Source organism: Struthio camelus, chromosome 28 (assembly GCF_040807025.1).
Source record: "Struthio camelus isolate bStrCam1 chromosome 28, bStrCam1.hap1, whole genome shotgun sequence".
Lineage (NCBI taxonomy): Eukaryota > Metazoa > Chordata > Aves > Struthioniformes > Struthionidae > Struthio > Struthio camelus.
In genome coordinates, this window is record NC_090969.1 from 1587885 (window position 1) to 1606079 (window position 18195).

Here is an 18195-nt window from a genome sequence, read left to right on the forward strand (position 1 = left end):
TGGAGCTGCAGGATCCCTTTGGGGGCTATAGGGGGCTATGGGGACCTGTGGGGCTGGGGACGGACAGAGGGGCCTATGGGGGACGTGGGAGCTATGGGGCTGGGGGGTCACCATCGAGGCCACTGGGTGTGGGTGCAATGAACGCATGTGTGACGTGGGCACAGCGTGGGGGCCATGCACGCGTGTGCAGTGTGGGTGCAACGCATGTGTGTGCAGAGGGGTGCAGCATGGGTGCAATGCATGAGTGTGCAGTGCATGCGTGCGCAGGGTGGCTGCAACGCACGTGCGCAGGGTGAGTGCAGCATGGGTGCAATGCACGCGTGTGCAAGGTGGGTGCAATGCACATGTGCGCAGGGTGGGTGCAATGCATGGGTGCACAGGGTGGGTGCAGTGTGGGTGCAATGCACTTGTGTGCAGTGTGGGTGCAACGCACACGTGCGCAGGGTAGGTGCTGCATGGGCGCAATGCACATGTGTGCAGCATGGGGGCGATGCACATGTGTGCAGGGTGGGTGCAATGCACATGCGCACAGGGTGGGTGCCGTATGGGTGCAATGTACACGTGTGCAGCATGGGGGGGCAATGCGTGCACGCACGGAGCGGGTGCAGCGCGGGGGCAACGCGCGCGGGGGCCGTGGGGGCGCAACGCACCCGCGTGCAGCGTGCAGCACGCGTGTGCCGTGGGGGCGCCACGTGGGTGCACCGCGCGTGGCCGTGTGCCCATATGTGCAAGTGTGTCATGCCAGCGGGCGGCTGTCCCACGGGGCGCTGTCACGCCAGGGCACGCGTGCACGTGCAAGGGGGTCGCACCAGCGAGGCAGCGCCCGCAGCCCCCGCGGGTGCCCCCCGCGGCCCCGCGCGCTCCCGGCCCCCTGCCGCCGCTGCCGCCGCCGCCTGCGGTTTGGGAAAAAATGCGGCGGGTTTCAGGGCGGCGTCACATGACGGCGCGTGGAGGGGCCCCGGCCCCGGCGCCGCCGCGCACCCGCGCCCGCGCCCGCCCCGGCCCCCCGGCCCCCAGGTGAGGCGCCGCCGCCGCCGCGGGGAGAGGGGCGGGCGCGCGGGAGCCCGTGGCGCGAGCGTGGGTGCGCGGAGCGAGCGCGAGTGCAGGGAGTGAGTGCGAGTGCACGGGGTGAGCATGAGTGTTTGGAGCAAGCGTGAGTGCATGGAGCGAGTGTGAGTGCTTGATGTGCGGGCGAGTGCACGCAGTGAGTGCAAGTGCATTGAGCAAGCACGAGTGCTTGGAGTGAGTGTGAGTGCACAGAGCGAGTGTGAGTGCATGGAGCAAGTGTGAGTGCACAGAATGAGTGTGAGTGCATGGAATGAGCACAAGTGCTTGGAATGAGTGTGAGTGCACAGAGCGAGTGCGAGTGCTCGGAATGAGTGCAAGTGCATTGAGCAAGCACGAGTGCACAGAGCGAGCGTGTGTTGGAGCGGGAGCATGAGCGTGCCTGAGTGTGAGCGTGCGCCAAGTGCGAGTGCAGCGTGAGCGTGAGCTCGCGTGTGAGTGCACACGTGCAAGTGTGAGCAGGAGCGGGCGTGAGCAGCAGCGCGTGCAAGGCGGCCGGCGTGCATGTGTGCAAGACGCCATGTGTGCGTGTGTGTGTCCCCGTGTGCAGCCGGGAGCGTGCACGCCTGTGCATGCGTGTGCACATGCGCTCGGTGCCCCGGAGCTGGGCGGCGGCAGCGTGTGCTGCATGCGCACGTGTGCGCGGCGTGCGTCCCTGGGCACGCGTGTGCACCCGCGCGTGCACGCCCACGTGTGCACCCGCTGACCCGGATGCACCCTGGCTGCTGCGCGTGTGCCGGGCGCACACGCGTGTGCACGGGGGGGCCGTGCACCTTGGGCAGGGGGGTGCTGCAGCCCGGACGCCTGGGCCCGCGGAGGGGGCTGTGCCTCAGTTTCCCTGCTGCAGCGCCAGCCCCCCCGGCGGAGCCCCTCGCCCGGCCCCAGCTGGCGGCGAGGCCGAGGAGGAGGAGGAGGAGGAGGAGGAGGGAGACAGGCCCCGGCTTGCGGCCGGCAGGGAGAGGCGGGAAGGGGCGCCCGGAGCCGATTCGGTCATGGAAAAAGGTTTGGGTGGAAATACCTCGGCCCGGCGCGCGCCCGCCGTAAATGCAGCCTTTGTTCGGCGCTGCAGCCCGAGGGGCCCCGGGCGGGAGGCGCCGCTGCCGCCTGCCCGCGCCCCCCCCCTTCCCGCCCCGCACCTCAGTTTCCCCCCCCCCGCCGCCGCAGGGGGTGCGGGGCGGGCAGGGGGCCGCGGCGCAGCCGTGCGAGGCCCGGTGATGGCTTGGCACGGCGGGTAACGCGGCACCGCGCTGGGCAGTGCCGGGCAAGGCGGTGCAGAGCTGCGCACTGGCGTGCAATGGCGTGCAACGGCGTGCGCTGTCGTGCAAAGTGGTGCAAAGCTGTGCGCTGTCGTGCGATGCCGTGCAATGGTGTGCAAAGCGGTGCACTGCTGCGCAATGGCCTGCAATGCCAGGGCGCGCCAAGCCAGGCTGCGCTGTGCCACACCGTGCTGCACGATGCTGTGCAAAGCCGCGCAAGGCCGTGCAAAGCGTGCAGTGCCGCAGCACACTGGGCAGGGCTGCACTGTGCTATGCACTGCCGGGCGATGCCATGCAACGCCGTGCAAAGCCGTGCAAGGCCGTGCGAACCGTGCGATGCCCCAGCACGCTGGGCAGGGCTGCACTGTGCCGTGCACTGCCAGGTGATGCCATGCAAAGCTGTGCAAAGCCGTGCAAGGCCGTGCAAACCATGCAGTGCACCAGCACGCTGGGCAGTGCTGTGCTGTGTACTGCCAAGTGACGCCGTGCAAGGCTGTGCGAACCGTGCAGTGCCCCGGCACGCTGGGCAGGGCTGCACCGTGCTGTGCACTGCCAGGTGATGCCATGCAAAGCCGTGCAAAGCCGTGCAGGGCCGTGCAAACCGTGCGATGCGCCGGCACGCTGGGCAGGGCTGCGCCGTGCCGTGCCCTGCCAGGCGCCGCTGTGTCATTGCAGGAAGAGCCGTGTCATGCCGTGCGATGCAACCGGCGCGTCTCCCCGAGCGGGGAACCCCCCGCCGCCCGCTCCCGGGGCGCGGAGTAACGAGCTCAGATTTAATTACTGTCACTGATTAGCACGAGGGGGGAAGGCGGCTGCCAGGAACCCGCCGCGGTTTCTCCCCCCCCCCCCCCCAGTAGCTTCCTCCCCTGGGTGCCCCCCCCGGCGCCCGGCCCCGCGCGAGGAGGGTGCTGCCGGCCCGGCGGGCAGGGTGGGGGCCGGGCGCGGGCGGGCGGGCAGGAATGCGGCCCGGCGGGTCGCGCCCGCGCAGGCCTCGCACACCCGGCGCCGCCGGCCCGGCGGCGTGCACGCGCAGCCGCCCGTCCCTGGAGCCCGGGCGCGCTCGCCCGCGCCGGTGCGTGCTCACTCGTGCACGTGCACACGTGTGCGCGCTCACCCGCATGTGCATGCTGGCACGTGGTCGTGCGCGCTCCCATGTGCGCACTTGTGCGTGCTCACACTCATGCATGATCGCGCACACTCCCATGTGTGCGTGCACACTTGTGCGTGCTCACACTCATGCATGATCACACACGCTCTCGCACGCTCACATGCGCACTTGTACGTGCTCACACTCATGCATGATCGCGCACGGTCTTGCACGCTCACATGTGTTCGTGCACACTTGTGCATGCTCACACTCATGCATGATCACACACGCTCTTGCACACTCACATGCGCACTTGTGCATGCTCACACTGATGCACGCTTGCACACTCGTGCATACTTGTGCCCTCGTGTGCGCGCACACACACACACACTCACTACCCTGCAGCCCCCCTCCAAAGTGCCCCCCCGGGTGAGCAGGGCCCCCCCCACCCCGAACAGCCCGTAGGGGACACGGGGGGACACAAGGAGGGTGAGGGGGGCACAGGGCCATCCCCGCCCGCTCCCCAGCCCACGGCCTGGGCTGAGCCCGGGCGGCTCGTGACACCCACGGCCGGCGGTGCCCCGCGGTTTCCTGCCGGGCTGGTTATTTTGGGAGGCCGGGAGAGGCCCGGCCAGACGGAAAAGGTGCCGGAGCCGCGGGCAGGGGGAGGCGCCGGGCTGCTGCCGGGCCCCGATGCGTCCCCTCGGGCCCTGTCCCCGCGCAAGGCCCCCGCCAGCCCCGTGCAAGGCCCGTGTGAGCCCCCCCGTGCAAGGTCCGTGCAAGGCCCGTATGAGCCCCGTGCAAGGTCCGTGCAAGGTCCATGCAAGCCCCGTACAAGCCCCCGTACAAGGCCCATATGAGCCCCTGTGCAAGGTCCATACAAGTCCCCGTGCAAGGTCTGTGCAAGGCCCGTACAAGTCCCCGTGCAAGTCCCCGTGCAAGGCCCGTATGAGCCCCCGTGCAAGGCCTGTGCGAGCCCCCTGGAGATGGCCACCCTTGGTGAGTACCGAGGACACGGGGGGGCACAGGGCTCCCACGCTGCCCCCCTCTTCCCCATGATGCCCCGGGGTTGGCGCGACTCCCGGTTTCCCATGATCCTCCGGGGCTTGGCGCGACTCCCACCTTCCCAGGATGCTCCGGGGCTTGGCGTGACTCCCGGTTTCCCAGGATGCTCCGGGAGCGCCCGGGGCCATTGGCGCGAGTCCCGCGCGACCGCCCTGCTCCGGGAGGAGGGTTGGCGTGACCCGCCCCGGCGGCCCGGCGGCCTCGCACGCGCCTGTGCGAGGGGCCCCTGGGGGCCGACCCCCCCCCCGGCCGGCCACCCTCTCACTGCAACACCCCCCGTGCAACCCTTGCACGGGGACACCCCCTGTGCAACCCTCGCACTGCAACACCCCCCGTGCAACCCTTGCACGGGGACACCCCCTGTGCAACCCTCGCACTGCAACACCCCCCCGTGCAACCCTCGCATAGCAACACCCCTGTGCAACCCTGGCATGGGGACACCCCCTGTGCAACCCTCACACTGCAACACCCCCCCGTGCAACCCTCGCATAGCAACACCCCTGTGCAACCCTGGCATGGGGACACCCCCTGTGCAACCCTCGCACTGCAACACCCCCCGTGCAACCCTTGCACGGGGACACCCCCTGTGCAACCCTCGCACTGCAACACCCCCCGTGCAACCCTTGCACGGGGACACCCCCTGTGCAACCCTCGCACTGCAACACCCCCTGTGCAACCCTCGCATAGCAACACCCCTGTGCAACCCTGGCATGGGGACACCCCCTGTGCAACCCTCACACTGCAACACCCCCCATGCAACCCTCGCGTAGCAACACCCCTGTGCAACCCTTGCACGGGGACACCCCCTGTGCAACCCTCGTACTGCAACACCCCCGTGAAACCCCTGCATGGGGACACCCTCCATGCAACCCTCGCACTGCAACACCTCCCGTGCAACCCTCGCACTGAAACACCCCTGCGCAACCCTTGCACGGGAACACCCTCCGTGCAACCCTCGCACGGGGACCTCCCTCATGCAACCCTCACACAGGGACCCCCCCCCCGTGCAACCCTTGCACTGAAACACCCCTGTGCAACCCTTGCACGGGAACACCCTCCGTGCAACCCTTGCACTGAAACACCCCTGTGCAACCCTTGCACGGGAACACCCTCCGTGCAACCCTTGCACTGAAACACTCCTGTGCAACCCTTGTACTGCAACACCTCCTGTGCAACCCTTGCATGGAAACACCCTTGTGCAACCCTCACACAGGGACCCCCCCCATGCGACCCTCCCACTGAAGCACCCCTGTGCAAATGTTGCATGGAAACACCCCTGTGCAACCCTCGCACGGGGACCTCCCCCGTGCAACCCTCACACTGAACAACCCCCGTGCAACCCTCACACAGGGACCCCCTCATGCAACCCTTGCACGGAAACCCCCATGCAACCCTCGCACTGAACACCCGCTGTGCAGCCCTCGCATGGATACCCCCCCCCCGTGCCAACCCTTGCACGGAAACCCCCCCGTGCCACCCTCGCACTGAAACACCCGGAAAACCCCTGTGCCACCCTCGTACTGAAACCTTCCCCACGGCAACCCGCACACAACCCCCTCCGTGCCAGCCCTTGCACAACCCCCCCCCGGGCAACCCTCGCACGACACCCCGCCGCGCTGCCCCTCGCGCGGAAATCCCCTGGGCCGCCTGTCACCCGGAAACCTCCCGCGTGCAACCGTCGGCTGGAACCCCCCTGTGCCAACCGTCGGCCGGAAACGTGCCCGGTGCCACCGTGGGCGCGCGGCGGGTGAGGGACGCGGGGTGGCACCGGGGCTCACACGCTGGGGGACACAGGGGTGACACGGAGGGTGGCACCGGGGACATGGGGCTGAGCCGGGGGTGGCGTGGGGACAGGCACAGGGAGGCACGGGGGTGACACGGGGTGACACGGGGGGGCATGGGGACACACGCAGGGGACGTGGGGTGGCATGAGGTGACACAGGGCTGACATGGAGGTGGCACGGGGGTGGCACAGAGGGACATGGGGACATGGGGTGGCACAGGGACACACATGGGTGACACGGGTGACAGGAGGGTGGTGAGAGGGTGTGGGGGGCCGGGGCACTGGGAGGGACTGGAAGGGGGGTGACAAGGGACTGGGGGCACTGGGAGCAACTGGGACAGGTGACAGGGTGCTGGGAGGCCTGGAGGGGAGGTGACATGGGGACCGAGGAGGTGACACAGGGACCGGGAGGGGATAGCAGGGGCCTGGGGGGACCGGGAGAAGGTGGCAGGGGGCACTGGGGGGCACTGGGGACACTGGGAGGGGGTGACAAGGGGACAGGGAGGTGACAAGGGGACTGGGGGGCACTGGGGACACTGGGAGGGGGTGACAAGGGGACTGGGGGACACTGGGGAGGAGAGGCCTGGGCACCCGCTCCCTCCGGTGGTGCAGTGTGTGTGTGTGTGCGCGCGCGCATGTTGCAGTGTGTGTGTCGCTGTGTGAGTGTGCATGCATGCGTCACGGTGTGTGTGTGTGCGTGTCGCAGTGTGTGTGAGTGCATGTGTGTGGGTGTTGCCGTGTGTCACCGTGCACGTGTGTCACAGCGCATACGTGTGTGTGTGTGTTGCAGTGTGTGAGAGTGCCCGTGTGCGTGTGTGTCCCTGTGTGTGTGACTGTGTGTGCGTGTCGCTTGCGCGTGTGACTGTGTGTCGCTGTGCGTGCGTGTCGCTTGTGTGCGTGTGTCGCTGTGCGTGTGCATGTGTGTGCGCGCGTGCGTGCCACCGCAGGGGGTGCGGCTGCCCGCGTGGGTGCGAGTGCCCGCGTGGGTGCGGCTGCCGCCGCGCGCGGGTGGGTGCCACGGCGCTCGCCGCGCGCGAGTGGCAGCGGCTGCGGGTGCGCGCGTGGCTGCGGGTGCCACTGCGCGTGCGCGCGCGCCACCGCGCGCGTGCCCCCGCCGCGCCCCCCCCCCCCACCACCACCCCGCCCGGCCCCGCCCCGCCCCGCCCGCCCGGCCCCGCCCCCGGCGGATGCTGCGCGGCGCCGCGTGAGCGCCCGAGCGCTGCGGCGGCGCCGGGGCCGGGGCCGGGGCCGGAGCGGGCCGGGGCCGGAGCGGGCCGGGCCGGCGCCGCCGCCATCATGTACGACTGCCTGGAGGCGCTGGCGGTGTCGCGGCAGCTCTACGACGTGACGAACCGCGGGGCCTGCGCGCTGCGCAAGGCGGGCTACGGGCCGCGCTGCGGGGCCCTGCCGCCCTTCGCCTGGCCGCCGCCCGCCCGCCGCGGTACGTACCGGGGCCGGCCGGCCGCGGGGGGGCACCGGCACCGGCACCGGGCGGGGCGGCGCTCGGCTCCCTCGGGCAGCGGGTGCGGCGCCGCCGGTGACGGGCTCTGAGAGACCGGGGGTGAGGGTGTGTGTGACACCGGGGGGGGTGTGAGAGACACCGGGGGGGGGTGTGACACCGGGGGGGTGAGTGTCTGTGTGACACTGGGGGTGTGTGTGACGCCAGGTGTGTGTGAGAGACACTGTGTGAGCGTGAGACACTGTGTGAGAGACACCGTGTGTGTGTGAGAGACACTGTGTGAGGGTGAGACACCGTGTGTGTGGGTCTGAGTGTGTGTGACACTGGGTGAGAGACACCGTGTGTGTGTGTGAGACACCAGGTGTGTGTGAGAGACACTGTGTGAGGGTGAGACACTGTGTGTGTGACACCGTGTGTGTGTGTGTGTGTGACACCGTGTGTGTGTGTGTGACACTGTGTGTGTGTGAGACACCAGGTGTGTGTGAGAGACACTGTGTGAGGGTGAGACACTGTGTGTGTGACACCGTGTGTGAGACACCGTGTGTGTGTGTGTGTGTGACACCGTGTGTGTGTGTGTGTGTGAGACACTGTGTGAGGGTGAGACACTGTGTGTGTGGGTCTGAGTGTGTGTGACACCGCGTGAGAGACACCGTGTGTGTGTGTGTGTGTGAGACACCGTGTGTGTGACACTGTGTGTGTGAGACACTGTGTGTGTGTGTGACACCAGGTGTGTGTGAGATGCCCCCGTGTGTGTGTGTGAGACACTGTGAGTGTGTGTGACACCAGGTGTGTGTGACACCGTGTGTGTGAGTCTGAGTCTGTGTGATGCTGTGTGAGTGTGTGACAGCATGTGTGAGTGTGTGTGTGAACCTGAGTGTGTGTGACACTGAGTGTGTAACACCATCTGTGTGTGTGTGAGACGCTGTGTGTGTCTGAGTGTGTGTGATGCTCTGTGTGTGACACTGTGAGTGTGTAACGCCATCTGTGTGAGTGTGTGTGTGAGAGACACCGTGTGTGCAACACTGTCTATGAGTGTGTGTGTGACACTGTGTGAGTGTGTGTGTGAGAGACACTGTGTGTGAGCATGTGTGACACTGTGAGGGACAGTGTGAGAGACGCCGAGTGTGTCTGAGAGTGTCAGAGACGGGGTGTGTGTGTGTGTGTGTGTGTGTGACAGGGTGTGTGTGTGCATGCCTGAGGCTGAGACTGTGCGTGAGAGACCGTGTGTGGATGTGTCACCCTGTGTGTGTGTGTGTCTGAGGCCGAGGCTGTGTGTGAGTACGTGTGTGTCACCCGGTGTGCGTGTGTGTGCGCGGTGTGTGTGTGTGTGTGTGTGTACCTTTCAACTCCCTCTTTGTCTCTGTCCCGGCAACAAAAATTTGGGGAGGGACCTGGCTTGGGGGGGGGAGGGCTGGACCCGTTTCGGGGGGGGGAGCAGGACACCCGCAGTGGGGGCCCCGGGGGGGGTCCTGGCAGGGTGCTGGGGGGGGGGCAAGGGGTACCCCCCCCCCAATCCTTAGCCCCAGGCAGGGGGGGGAATTTCGGCCGCCGGCTCTTTCCCGCTGCCGCTTTCATCCCGGCGTTGTTCAATCTGGAAACTTGGCAGCGTTTCGGGAGCAAACAGGATGGGGGGGGGGGAGCGGCCTGGGGCGGCCGCGGGGGTCGGTTGCAAATCGGGAGCCGCTGGGGACCCCCCCAACACCCACGCCGTGCCAGGGCAGCCACCGCCGTCCCCGTTCCCCCCCCCCACCACCGGTCCCTCCCAGTGCCCCCCCCCGCTGCCGGCCCGACTGGTTCCAGTTCTGGACTGGCGCACCCCGCCCAGGCGCGCGCTGCCTGCCAGCCCGGCTCGCCGCGCGCACCAATGTGGCACTTAACCCCTGCGGGGCTGCCCTAAAATCGCCTGCCCCCCCCGCCCCAGTGCCTCGCCCCGAGGCTGGGGGCCTGCTGACACAAATAGCAACCCCCCCACCACCTAAAATCTAGGGACCCCCACTGATTTTTTTTTTTGGGGGGGGGATCCTACTTCCTTCGTCCCTCCCCACCTCCCAATCCTCCTGGGGGGCCCAGGTGTCCCCCAGCTCCTGGTGGGGGGTTTGGGGGGGGTTTGGCACCCCCTTTGCCCCCCCTGCAATGGGGTATGTCCCCCCCCCCATGATTTTGGGGTGTTGTGTTTGGTTTTTTGGACGGGTGCCCAGATTAGGCTCAGAACCCCCCCTCCCTCCCCGAAAAGGCAAAGTTTAACCCCAGCACCGCCTGAGATAGGGGAAACTGAGGCACGGCGCAAGCGAGCCCAGGTGTCCGGGCCTGGTGACCCCCTCCCCAAACTGCTGCCCCCCCCCCAGCACCCCCTGCTCTTTCTCCGGGGCAGCATGTCCAGGTCGCACCCCGGGGTGCCCCCACTGGGCTCCCCCCCCCCGCCCGCCCCGGGCCAGGGGTGGCGCTAGTGACCTCTCGTGCGAGGGCTGCTGCGAGTCCCCCGTGCGCTTGTGCGTGTGTGCGTGTCCCGCGGTGCTCGGCGTGTGGGTGTTGCTGGGTGTGGTGCGTATTTGTGGTTGTGGAGTTGTGGTGAGTGTTTCTAGGGTGGAGGAGGAGCCCGGGGGGGGGGGGGCACCGCCGCCGCGCTGTTTGTTGTTGGGTGACCATGGTGTGTGCATGGGGGGGAGTGCGGGTGTGCGCGCGAGGCGGGTGTGCAAGGGTGTGCGTGGCCGGGGCGGGGTGTGTGGGGGGTGTCCCGTGTCTCTGCGACAGGGGTGTCGCGTGGGCCCGGTGTTCCCCCGTTGCGGGGTGTGGGTGTATGGGGGGGGTGTGAGCGTGCGCACACGCGTGTGCGAGGCGGGGGTGTTCCCGTGGGCGACCCTCCTCTCGCGAAGTGTCAGGAATGCGGGCCGGGAGACAAACGGCTCCTCGGGCCCAGCTGCAAACATTTTATGGCTGGTTATAAATGGCCTGTTTGAAGCTCGGCGAGGGCAGGAATTTCCTCAATTTCAGCAATTTAGGCTTAAAAAAAAAAAAAAAAAAAAAAAACCACCAACCCCCAAAAAAAACACCCCGCCTGGCTCGCGCGCACGCACGCACGCCAGGCAGCCGCGCGCCGCTGTGCCCGCGCCGGGCGGCCCCCGCTGCCCCCTTTTTGGGGGGGGGGGGGAACGAGGGGGTCCCCGGGCACCGAAGCGGCAGGAAACCGGGCCTGGCTTCGCTTCCTCGCGCCAGCGCCCGCCGGTGCTTTCGGTGGGTGTCCTCCTCGCTCGCGGTGACGGTGACGTTTCCCCCCCCCCCCCCAAGCCTGGTTGGCACCCCGGGGAGGAAATGACCCGGCGTTATGGGAAAGCGGCTGTCGGGAGGGGGGCCGGATGCCCCTGCGGCTTTCGGGGTGGAGGGGGGAGGCCGATGGCGGGCTTGGCCGGGCCGGGCCGGGCCGGGCCGCCCGCGGGCACCCGGGAAGGAGGGTGAATCACGGGAGCCCGCAAAGCCGGCGCCGCCCCACCGCCCGCGCGAGGAGCAGGGGGGTGGTGTTTGGAAGGGGGGGGGGAACGACGTGTCCCAGCAACACCCGGCCAGGCCTCTGCCCGCGGCTCCGGGGCTCCCCGGGGCGGGCGGCACGGGGCGCCTGGGCACGCCGTGGTCCTCGCAGGAGCCTGGCAGCCTTTTCTCTGCCCTGCCCTCCGTCCCCTTTTCCTCCATCTCCGTCCCCGTCCCTCCCTCCCTCCCTCCGTCCTCGGCTGGCTGTTGGGGGAAGAGGGGCCGCCCATGGGGCAGCACCGAAGGGATGGGGCAGCCGGGTCCCAGGACACCCGGCTCCTTCCGTGCCTCGGTTTCCCTCCTGGGTGGCGCGTGGGCGATGCCAGGGAGCTGGGCGCAGGGGGCAGTTCGCAGCTTTTGGGCGAGGAGCTCATGCAGCCCCTCGTCCCCGCCACCTCGGTCCGGCGGCAGGTCCTTGACGGTCCCTTTTGCCCCCCACCTCCTCTTCCAACAGCCGCGGAGACCCAGAGCACGAGCTCGGAGGAGATGGTGCCCAGCTCGCCCTCGCCGCCGCCGCCGCCCCGCGTCTACAAGCCCTGCTTCGTCTGCAACGACAAGTCCTCGGGCTACCACTACGGCGTCAGCTCCTGCGAGGGCTGCAAGGTGAGAGGGGGGCCGCGGCGGGAGCGGGCCCTCCGAGCGCCTGGCCCCCTCCGTCACTCCGCGTTGCCCCTCCGGCAGGGTTTTTTCCGCCGGAGCATCCAGAAGAACATGGTGTACACGTGCCACCGCGACAAGAACTGCCAGATCAACAAGGTGACGCGCAACCGGTGCCAGTACTGCCGCCTGCAGAAGTGCTTCGAGGTCGGCATGTCCAAGGAAGGTGCGCCGGGGCCGGGCACGAGGCGTCGGGGAGGGAGCTGCGGGTGCTGGGCACCCCGCGGGTCCCCCCAGGCCTTTGGGGATGGGTGCTGGTGCAGATTTGGGGACCTTTTGGGGGGCTGGGGAGTGAGAAGGGCTGTTCCCCCCACCGCTCCGGCGGGGTGGGGGGCCCGGGCAGCCCCTCTGGCCGCATTGTGCTATATGTGGATATCCTGCTGCTCGCGTATCCTGTCCCGGCGCCCCGAGGCGCTGCTGGCCGGGGGGGGGCAGGAAATGGGGAGGGGATCGGGCACAGGGGGTGCCCCTCACCTCCCCCCCCCGCCATTGACACAGCCCCTGGGGCACAGGGCATCCCGCCACCGCTTGCCGGCCCCTCCGGTCCGCTCCGTGCCCCCCGTGTCACCTGCCCTGGGTCCCCCCCCCGTTCACCCCGTCTCTGCTCCCCGTCGCAGCCGTGCGCAACGATAGGAACAAGAAGAAGAAGGACGTGAAGGAGGAGCCGGCCGACAGCTACGAGATAACCCCGGAGCTGGAGGAGCTCATCCAGAAGGTCAGCAAGGCCCACCAGGAGACCTTCCCCTCGCTCTGCCAGCTGGGCAAGTACACCACGGTGAGAGCCGGGCCTGCGCCCCACCGCTGTCACGAGCTGGGTCGGCCTCAGCCCGGGCAAAGCGGCTGGGGACGGGGGGTGCCAGTGGGCTGGGCAGGAGGTACCAGGGTCGGAGGGGATGGGGGCTACGGGGCAGGGGGTAGGGGGGCCCCCCCCAAAAGGCCAGGCTGCGGCTAGCATGTTGGTCACAAGGTGGAGCCAGGCCCTCCCTGGATTTGGAGGCGGGGGGCGGGTGTCGCGACCTGGATGCCTGGGTCCCTTTCCCAGCCTGGTGGGGACTGGAGAGAGCCCTGGGACCAGGACGCCTGGGTCCCTGTCTCAGGCTGGTTGGGATGGGGCAGAGGACTGGGACCAGGGTGCCTGGATCCCTGTCCCAGCCCGTTTGGGATTGCGGAGAAGACTGGGACTGGGTTATGCCTGGGTCCCGGAGCCGCCAGTCTGCCAGCAGGGAAGCTGGTCCCTCTGCGGCATGGTGGCACGGGTCCCCCTCGCTGACCTTGTCCCTATCGTCCCCTCCCCCAGAACTCGAGCGCTGACCACCGGGTCCAGCTGGACCTGGGGTTGTGGGACAAATTCAGCGAGTTGGCCACCAAGTGCATCATCAAGATCGTGGAGTTCGCCAAGCGCCTGCCCGGCTTCACCTCGCTCAGCATCGCCGACCAGATCACCCTGCTCAAGGCGGCCTGCCTCGACATCCTGGTGAGGGGCAGGGGGCGCGGGCAGCGCGGGGCCGGCGGGCCGAGCAGCCCCCTGACGCCCTCCCGGCTCCCCGCAGATGCTGCGGATCTGCACCCGCTACACCCCCGAGCAGGACACCATGACCTTCTCGGACGGGCTGACGCTGAACCGCACGCAGATGCACAACGCCGGCTTCGGGCCCCTCACCGACCTCGTCTTCGCCTTCGCCGGCCAGCTCCTGCCCCTCGAGATGGACGACACGGAGACGGGGCTGCTCAGCGCCATCTGCCTCATCTGCGGAGGTGGGAGGCTGGGGGCCGGGGCGCACCGCGAGGGCTGGGGGGCAGGAGAGGCTGCGGGGTTGGGATAGGCACACTGGGGGGCAGAGGAGGGACAGCAGGGGACAAGAGGTGGCCGCGGGGGGCTGGGGTCGCTGATGGAGACGGGGGATAGAGGAAAACGGGGCACAGGGTGGACCCCTGGGGGCAGGAGGCAGAGGATGGATGCCGGAGATGGACGTGGGGCCAGGGGATGGGGACAGAGATAGAGGAATAGGGGACAAGGAGTGGGCACAAGGGGGGCTGCCAACTCCCAGCTTTGGTGCTGAGCACCCACGCACGGCCGTGTCCCCCCAGACCGCATGGACCTGGAGGAGCCCGAGAAGGTGGACAAGCTGCAGGAGCCGCTGCTGGAGGCGCTGAAGGTGTACGCGCGCCGGCGCCGGCCCAGCAAGCCCCACATGTTCCCCCGCATGCTCATGAAAATCACCGACCTCCGCGGCATCAGCACCAAAGGTGAGGGGAGGGGGCCGGCGGCGCCGGGCCGGGATGCGGCGCGCGTGGGCCCCCCCGTTCGGGGAGGGCTGCAGCGCAGCTGGGCGCCGTCGCGGGGAAAGCTCACGGCGTGGTTGGCGGCACCGCGGCGGGGAAGCTCGCAGCAAGGCCGGCGGGGCCGTCCCCGTGGCCGGCGGCTCGCGGTGGGACCGTCCCCGTGGCCGGGGGCTGACGGGTGCGGGCCCGCAGGCGCGGAGCGGGCCATCACGCTGAAGATGGAGATCCCGGGCCCCATGCCCCCCCTCATCCGGGAGATGCTGGAGAACCCCGAGATGTTCGAGGACGAGGCGGCGCGGCCCCCCCCACCCCCGGAGCCCCCCAGCGCCGAGGACAGCCCTGCCGCCGGCCCCCCCGACTCGCCGTAGCCCCCGGGGATGGCCGGGGAGCCGGCCACTGTCCCTCCCCCCCCACGCTGGGGTGGGGGGACGCTCACGACTGCCTTCCAGGCCCCCCCCGCACCGCCGGGGGGGCTCCCCTCACCGCCGGTGGGGGGGGGCTCCAGAGACTGACGGAGCCAGGCCCGGGGGGGACCCCGTGGCACCAGCTATTGCCTTAAGCCGGGGGGGCCGGGGGGGCCCCCCTACCCCAACCTCAGCTTCATGCCAAAGTCCCGGGACCCCCCCCCACCCCACTGCCCCCCTCCCCAGCCCTGGGGGAGGTGCAGCTCAGGGGGGCAACGACGGACAGACATTGCCCCCCTCCCCGAATGACTGACGCCCCAGGTGTCCCCCCCCCGCCATGCCCCCCCCCACCAGTGCCAAGCCGGGAGGAACCCAGGCGTCCGGGACTTTATTTATTCGCGTCGCAAGACGAAAGGAGACAGGGTGGATTTGGGGAGGGGGGGCACCCCCATTCCCCCCTCCCGGGGGGCACTGTTTTTGGGGAGGGAGGGCTGCAGACGAAACTGCCCCCCCCAGCCATATGGGGGCAGAGGGGACACATTTTATTTGCTGGTTTCTTTGTAAAAGTGGGGTTCAAAGGGGGGAGGGGAGGAGGGAGGGGCCGCTTGTGGGTTTTGCTTTTTATGCTGGTGGGGTGGGGGGTCCCCAGAATCCCCCCCTGCGTCCCCCTCCCCGTCTCTCGGGCACAGAACACTATAGTGACCAAAGAGGGGGGGGCACAAGGTGACCCCCCCCCGCAAAAAAACACTCCCCCCCGAGCTGCCACCGGGGGGGGGTGTCCCAAGCCATAGCCACCAGGACCCCCATGCCGGGGAGGGGGGCCCTATCCCATGTCCCCCCCCCACCTCCCTTGCGCGGCAGCTTTATAAGGGGGGGGGGCAGCCTCGCCGTACCCCAACTGCCCCCGGGACCAAACTGCCCCCCCCATGTCTGTTACCCCCAGCCTGGTGGGGATGGGGAGGCTCTTTGCCCCCCCCCACAGGGCTGGAGCTGCCCCCCCCCATTTCCACCCCCATCTTGGGGGTGCAGGGCCTTAAGGGGGGGACCCTGTTACACTACACACCATGGGGGGCCCCCCCGGGGCAGCACTTTCCCCCCGTTATTTATTCCTTTGCGTTTACACCGGGGTCCCGGCCCCGGGGGGGGGACCCCCGCCGCTGTCCCCGCTGCCCGGGGGGGCCCGCACCCATGTTTACAGCCCGCCCGCCCCGGGGTCCCCGCTGGCCCCGGCCCCCCTCCTGCCCCGGTGGGGGGGGACACGGGACTTTTCTATTTTTGCAAAATAAAGTGATGGAAAGTCAGCAGGTGGCGTGGGCTGTGCGGGGCAATGGGGACATGCCTGGGGACACCCCTGGGGACAGCCCCCCCGGGACAAAGGGTGACAGCCTGGGACAAGGGGAGACACCCCTGGGGACACCAGTCTGGGACAAGAGGGGACACCTCCAGGGACAACTCCTAGGACAAGGGGGGACACCCCCTGGGACAAGGGGGACACCCTTAGGGACACTCTGGGACAAGGGGAGACACCCCAGGGACACCCCCCTCACCGGGACAAGGGGGACACCTCCAGGGACAACTCCTAGGACAAGGGGCCACCCTGGGACAAGGGACACCCCTGAAGAAGGCCCTTCCCCCAGGACACCAAGGGACAAGGTGACACCACTGGGGACACCAGTCTGGGACAAGGGGGGACCACCTGGAGTCACTGCCACCGGGACAACGGGGGACACCGTGGGACAATAGGGGACACCTGGGACAATGGGGACCCCCCCCTTCCGGAGCCCCTGGGAAAACTGGGGACCCTCGGGGACACAAGGGACTGTGGGAAGGGTGTGGGCGCACACACGTGTGCACAGATGTGTGCACAGCACCCCTGCATGGACACGCGTGGGTACATGTGCTGGCATGCACGCACACGCGTGTGCAAAGCGGGGTGCATGGACCAAAGCAGGCCGGCCTGTGCGTGCAGCAGTGTGCGCACGTGCCCTTGTGCACGCACGCGCGTGTGCACAGCCCCCCCCAGCGCGTGTGAGCAGGCACACGCGGCCCCCACACGCACGTACACCCTTGTGGATACACACACACGTGCGCTGATGTGCACACCCACCGTACACGCAAAGGTGTCCTTGTGCATGCACACGGGTGTGCAGATGTCCCCCCGCAAGCAGATGTGTCCATCGTTCACGCGCACATGTGTGCCGATGTCTCCTGTGTGCACGTGTGCTCCTGGGCCTGCACACGCGTGTGCAGCTGTGCCGCCCCATGCACGCGCACGCGTGTGCTGACGTCTCCCGTGTGCACACGTGCTCCTGGGCCTGCACACGCGTGTGCAGCTGTGCCCCCCCGTGCACGCCCACGCATGTGCTGACGTCTCCCGTGTGCACACGTGCTCCTGGGCCTGCACACGTGTGTGCAGCTGTGCCCCCCCCGTGCACGCCCACGCGGGGGCTGACGTCTCCCGTGTGCACACGTGCTCCTGGGCCTGCATACGCGTGTGCAGCTGTGCCCCTCCGTGCACGCCCACGCATGTGCTGACGTCTCCCGTGTGCACACGTGCTCCTGGGCCTGCACACGCGTGTGCAGCTGTGCCGCCCCGTGCACGCGCACATGTGTGCTGACATCTCCCGTGTGCACACGTGCTCCTGGGCCTGCACATGCGTGTGCAGCTGTGCCCCCCCCGTGCATGCCCACGCGTGTGCTGACGTCTCCCATGTGCACGTGTGCTCCTGGGCCTGCACACGCGTGTGCAGCTGTGCCCCCTCGTGCATGCCCACGCGTGTGCTGACGTCTCCCGTGTGCACACGTGCTCCTGGGCCTGCACACGGGTGTGCAGTTGTGCCGCCCCGCGCACGCGCACGCGTGTGCTGACGTCTCCCGTGTGCACACGTGCTCCTGGGTCTGCACACGCGTGTGCAGCTGTGCCCCCCCGTGCACGCTCACGCATGTGCTGACGTCTCCCATGTGCACGTGTGCTCCTGGGCCTGCACACGCGTGTGCAGCTGTGCCCCTCCGTGCATGCCCACGCATGTGCTGACGTCTCCCGTGTGCACACGTGCTCCTGGGCCTGCACACGCGTGTGCAGCTGTGCCGCCCCATGCACGCCCACGCGTGTGCTGACGTCTCCCGTGTGCACACGTGCTCCTGGGCCTGCACGCAGGTGTGCAGCTGTGCCCCCCCGTGCACGCCCACGCATGTGCTGACGTCTCCCGTGTGCACACGTGCTCCTGGGCCTGCACACGCGTGTGCAGCTGTGCCCCCCCGTGCACGCCCACGCGTGTGCTGACGTCTCCCGTGTGCACACGTGCTCCTGGGCCTGCACACGGGTGTGCAGCTGTGCCCCCCCCGTGCACGCCCACGCGTGTGCTGACGTCTCCCGTGTGCACACGTGCTCCTGGGCCTGCACACGCGTGTGCAGCTGTGCCCCCCCGTGCACGCGCACGCGTGTGCTGACGTCTCCCGTGTGCACACGTGCTCCTGGGCCTGCACACGCGTGTGCAGCTGTGCCCCCCTGTGCACGCTCACGCATGTGCTGACGTCTCCCATGTGCACGTGTGCTCCTGGGCCTGCACACGCGTGTGCAGCTGTGCCCCCCCGTGCACGCCCACGCGTGTGCT

General features: G+C 68.7%; 1 protein-coding gene across 2 annotated transcripts; it reads left to right on the top strand.

Annotated features, from left to right (window-relative positions):
- The first annotated feature begins 7537 nt into the window (after positions 1–7537).
- RARG (retinoic acid receptor gamma) lies at positions 7538–15882 on the top strand. Of its 2 annotated transcripts, XM_068921078.1 has the most exons (8): positions 7538–7697; positions 11692–11840; positions 11919–12060; positions 12512–12669; positions 13192–13368; positions 13445–13649; positions 13983–14141; positions 14370–15882. In XM_068921078.1, the coding sequence occupies exons 1-8, from the start codon at positions 7553–7555 to the stop codon at positions 14543–14545; spliced, it is 1311 nt and encodes a 436-aa protein (XP_068777179.1). In that variant the 5' UTR covers positions 7538–7552; the 3' UTR covers positions 14546–15882. The 2 variants fall into 2 exon arrangements, with proteins under 2 accessions (XP_068777179.1, XP_068777178.1); XM_068921077.1 differs by lacking the exon at positions 7538–7697 and having other exon boundaries at positions 11264–11840.
- The last annotated feature ends 2313 nt before the right edge of the window (positions 15883–18195 follow it).

Bases quoted from the DNA above. Each gene is read 5' to 3' on its own strand.
- RARG (XM_068921077.1), top strand. From the start codon at position 11,466: ATGGGGCAGCACCGAAGGGATGGGGCAGCCGGGTCCCAGGACACCCGG. The intron at 11,841-11,918 runs GTGAGAGGGGGG...CCCCTCCGGCAG, and splicing joins GCTCCTGCGAGGGCTGCAAG to GGTTTTTTCCGCCGGAGCAT. The intron at 12,061-12,511 runs GTGCGCCGGGGC...TCCCCGTCGCAG, and splicing joins GGTCGGCATGTCCAAGGAAG to CCGTGCGCAACGATAGGAAC.